This window comes from Bidens hawaiensis, unplaced genomic scaffold (assembly GCF_021521415.1).
Source record: "Bidens hawaiensis isolate Kalapana, Puna unplaced genomic scaffold, B.hawaiensis_p1.1 tig00014729_1, whole genome shotgun sequence".
NCBI lineage: Eukaryota > Viridiplantae > Streptophyta > Magnoliopsida > Asterales > Asteraceae > Bidens > Bidens hawaiensis.
Window position 1 is genome coordinate 157,804 of NW_027492294.1, and position 4,234 is coordinate 162,037.

The 4,234-nt window shown below is 33.0% G+C and overlaps 1 protein-coding gene across 1 annotated transcript; it reads right to left on the minus strand.

Moving 5' to 3' along the window:
* Positions 1 to 200: 200 nt before the first annotated feature.
* LOC143547514 (basic transcription factor 3-like) lies at positions 201 to 4,034 on the minus strand. Its single transcript, XM_077038916.1, has 6 exons — positions 3,979 to 4,034; positions 1,925 to 1,992; positions 1,582 to 1,730; positions 1,431 to 1,487; positions 975 to 1,013; positions 201 to 387 (listed from the first exon to the last, which is right to left on the minus strand). The coding sequence occupies exons 2-6, from the start codon at positions 1,990 to 1,992 to the stop codon at positions 218 to 220; spliced, it is 483 nt and encodes a 160-aa protein (XP_076895031.1). The 5' UTR covers positions 3,979 to 4,034; the 3' UTR covers positions 201 to 217.
* Between the last annotated feature and the right edge of the window lie 200 nt (positions 4,035 to 4,234).

Here is a 4,234-nt window from a genome sequence, read left to right on the forward strand (position 1 = left end):
ACAATCTAATTGGTTGTACACTTGCAATTCAAATCCTCATAAGACAGTGCCCCAAGAGTTATTTGTCATACATAAAAATATACAACAAAGCATGACCCATAAAACAACAGTCCTACAAGTTGATAGTATAATAATAACAAAAAACAATAACTTGAAATAATATCTTTTATGCAAAAATAACAACTAAAAGAGCAACAACACAACATGATATTATTTCCTAAGATTTCTGTCCTTCCTCTGCAGCAGCTTCAAAAGTCTCACCGGGCACAAGTTCCGGGACTTCATCGTCGTCTTCTTGTGCTGCTGCTGCGGCGGTAGTGCCTTCACCCGGTGCCTGCTTCTGGAATTGCTCGGCTATCTTTCTCAAGTTATCCAAGTTATCAGGTCCTGTAAAGTCAAGCCGTTAAACGTAAAGTCTAAAACAAAACGATGGTTTTATGTATAAAAAATTATTAGAATTCTGTTGTGTTAAAATAATAGCATTCGTCAATTGAAACAAAACGATGAGTTTATGTATAAAAAGATAATTAAAATTCTATTGTGTTAAAATAAATAACATCTTTTCATTTAAAAATGAACTAACACCGAAAAACCAAACTGAATTAGCCAAACACAAACAAAAACTGACGGTTTGGTTTTATGTCGAGCCAGACCGAATTTGTGGATTTTCATTTCTATTATTCCGAATGTTGAGTTATAAATATTAATAAAAATTGTAACCCAAATATTTAAGCCCAATTGTATTAAAATTAAACTCCAACTAAACCAAACTGGAAAAAAAAGGAACGACTTTTAAGAACTCAAAAACTGAATTTTCGGTTTTTGGTTCAGTTTTATCCCAACTTGAGCACCTGACAGCACATTAGACAACTTTTCACCCATTTTGTTTGAACTATCTGACCGGTAAGCAAATAGATACAACCCATAGTTAAATTTAAAACTCAATCTAAAATACACAAAGCTTTTAAACATACCGAGCTGGTTAAGAATGCTTGGGAGAATATCTTGCAATTCTGAAACAAATAATGATAAGAAGCAAAGTCAAAAAAAATTATAAATACCCTTAAACAAGTTTAACTCTAACATTTATAAAGAATTTGGAAATGAATAAACAACTTTTATATATTTATAAGCACGCTGTTAACTAAATGAATGAGGGTTTTCTCGTTCCTGTTCTTTCATTAAGAAAATGAACATGTTCACGAACGTAAACGAACGAACATAATACAGTACTGAAAGAGCAACTGCTGACAAACAAAAATGAGCAAACGAGGCATGTGTTCATGTTCATTCGTTTATTAGATAAACAAACATATACAAACTTCCCACCGAACGGTTCACTGAACGCTCGGTGTGTTTACATGCTAACAAGCAGGAGTTTTATATTTATATAAGAAAGTATCTTTCAAATAACCGAATACGTAACATACTCTTTGTTTGTGGAGAGCCGCTAACAACCCATGTGTTGGCACCAATAGAGGCTTGAACTGAACGACAAACAAAAAAAAGGTTAATCGAAAGATGTTTACAACAAAATATGAAAAAGAACAAAATAAATAAATGTTTCTAAATTTTTAGCACCTTTGGGATTCAAAAACTGGATGACGGTTTCATCCTTAAAAATGTTAACTTCCTCGATTGATGGAATTGCGTTAACTCCTATTCTTTTTAAAGTGCTCTGCAGCCTTTTATCATCCGTGGTCGTTGTTTTATGAACAGCCTTCTTCTTTCTGCAAATAAAGTCATCAGTTTAAACCATCATAAAAGTTTAGTTTTAAACAAAACCAGCATCTCTTTTACAAAAAGTGTGTAGCGTTCATAAACATAAAATCCCACTTATATATCATTTACTATACAGCATAAAACAAAAACCAAAAAATACACACACAGAGATCTAAATCTTGCAATCATAAGAGAAACAAACCTTCTCACGCTACCCTTTCCACCGGTGCGAACAGCACCTGCCATTTTCTGCAACTTTTCCACATTCATCTGCCATAAACACATCAGAAATTCAGAATACAAAATATGTAAAGAACCTACCATTATCAACACAAAGACAATGATCTAAATGTATACAAACACAGCCACTAAGAGATTGACAACTAAAAACACAATTGTTCATAACAAAACAATGTTGTATGAACTCGATAGCTTCAAAATCGCAGCTAATTCATGTCAATTAGCGTAACAAACTACAAAAATCCGCATCATTAATTTGCTAAAACTGTTGCTTAACTAGAGTCACTGAGAAATAACTACAAATATCTCTGATTCATTCGCCATATAGTATACTAATTGAAGGATAATCAATTTGTAATCGATAAGCACAAATCAGAATACAAAACGTGTAAAGCATTTACCAGTATCAAGGTGCTAAGTTACAGAAAACTTCAGTAAATATTGTATGAACTTTATAGCTACAAATTAGCAGCTAATTCGTGCCAATTAGTGTATCAAACTACAATATCCGCATCGTTAATTTGCTAAAACTTTACACATAACTAGACTCAACTAGAAATAACTGTAAACATCTCAGATTCATTAAATCAGTTAATAATCAATAAACCTAACACACACAGCATCAACATAAAAGCGACAATGTAAACATTCATATCAAAATAAGTTATATGAATCCACTGATTTCAAATGCTTCAAAATCTCAGCTATATCAAGTCAGTTAGTGTACCAAACTACAAACTCTGCATCCTTAATTAGCTAAAACTATTAAACATAACTAGATTCAACGAGAAATTACTGTAAATATCTCAGATTCGTTACAGAAAACTTATTAACACAAGCGCGATGACGTAAGCCACAAACACACTTGTTCATAACAAAATATGCTAGCAACAAACTCGCAGCTAATTCATGTCAATTAGTGTATCAAACTACAAAATCCTCATGTTCAACTTGCTCAAACTGTTATTCATAACTAGATTCAATGAAAACCGACTGTAAAATATCTCAGATTCATCACAGTAAACCTATCATACGCAACATCAACATAACCGCGATGAATAACAACATATGAATTCAGAAGCTTCGAAATCGTAGCTAATTCATGTGGATTAGTGTATCAACCTACAAAACTTTAGTGCACGTAACATACGCAGCATCAACATAAACGCAATGAATAACGACATCTGAATTCAGAAGCTTCGAAATAGCATGTAATTCATGTCAAATTAGTGCAAAAAACAACACAATTTGCATCGTTAATCTGCTAAAACTGTTACGCATAAGTAGACCCGATGATAAATAACTATAAAAATCTCAGATTCGTTAAAGCAACTAATAATCGATAAACCTAACACAATCGCGATGACATAAACGTTCAGCAAAATAAGTTATATCAATTCACTCATTTCGAATGATTCAAAATCGCAGCTAATTCAAGTCAATTAGTGTATCAAACTACATAATCGGCATTATTAATTCTAACTGTTCCGCATAACTAGATTCAATGACAAATGAACGTACATATCTCAGATTCGTTACATAAAGCTTATCAACACAAGCACGATGACGTAAGCCACACACAGACTTGCTCAAAACATAATATGCCGTACGCGTTTAGAAGCTACAAAATCTCAGCTAATTCATGTCAACTAGCTTATCAAACTACATATACCGCATCGTTAATTCGCTAAAACTGTTATGCATAACTAGATTCAATGAGAAATAACTGTAAATATCTCAGATTCGTTACGGAAAACTTATTAGCACAAACGCGATGACGTAAGCCACGCACACACACGTGTTACGCATTCAGAAGCTACAAAATCTCAGCTAATTGATATCAATTAGTGTTCAAACAAACAACATAATCCGTATCGTTAATTTGCTACAACTGTTACGCATAAGTAAATTCGATGGGAAATGAGTATAAATATATCAGATTCGTTCGTCATATCGAATAATAATATTAATTGAAGTGAAGAAGAGATGAGATTGATTAATGATAATTGACTTTACCTTAGCGTGAAATGAGGGGTGCTGCTGACTGATGACGACTGGATGGATGATAATAAAACCCTAATTTTTCTGTGTTTTGGATTTTATATATCAACGGAAGTTTCATATTGCGTCCTTGTACAAGAAATATAATACATAAAGTTCAAGGAGTTTTTGATTTTGTGAATTATTACGGACTAGTCGTTAGTAGGTGGTCGGGCAGTGGGGTGTGGATTAGCGATTAATCGGGAGTAATTGGATCAGACTTTAATGTATA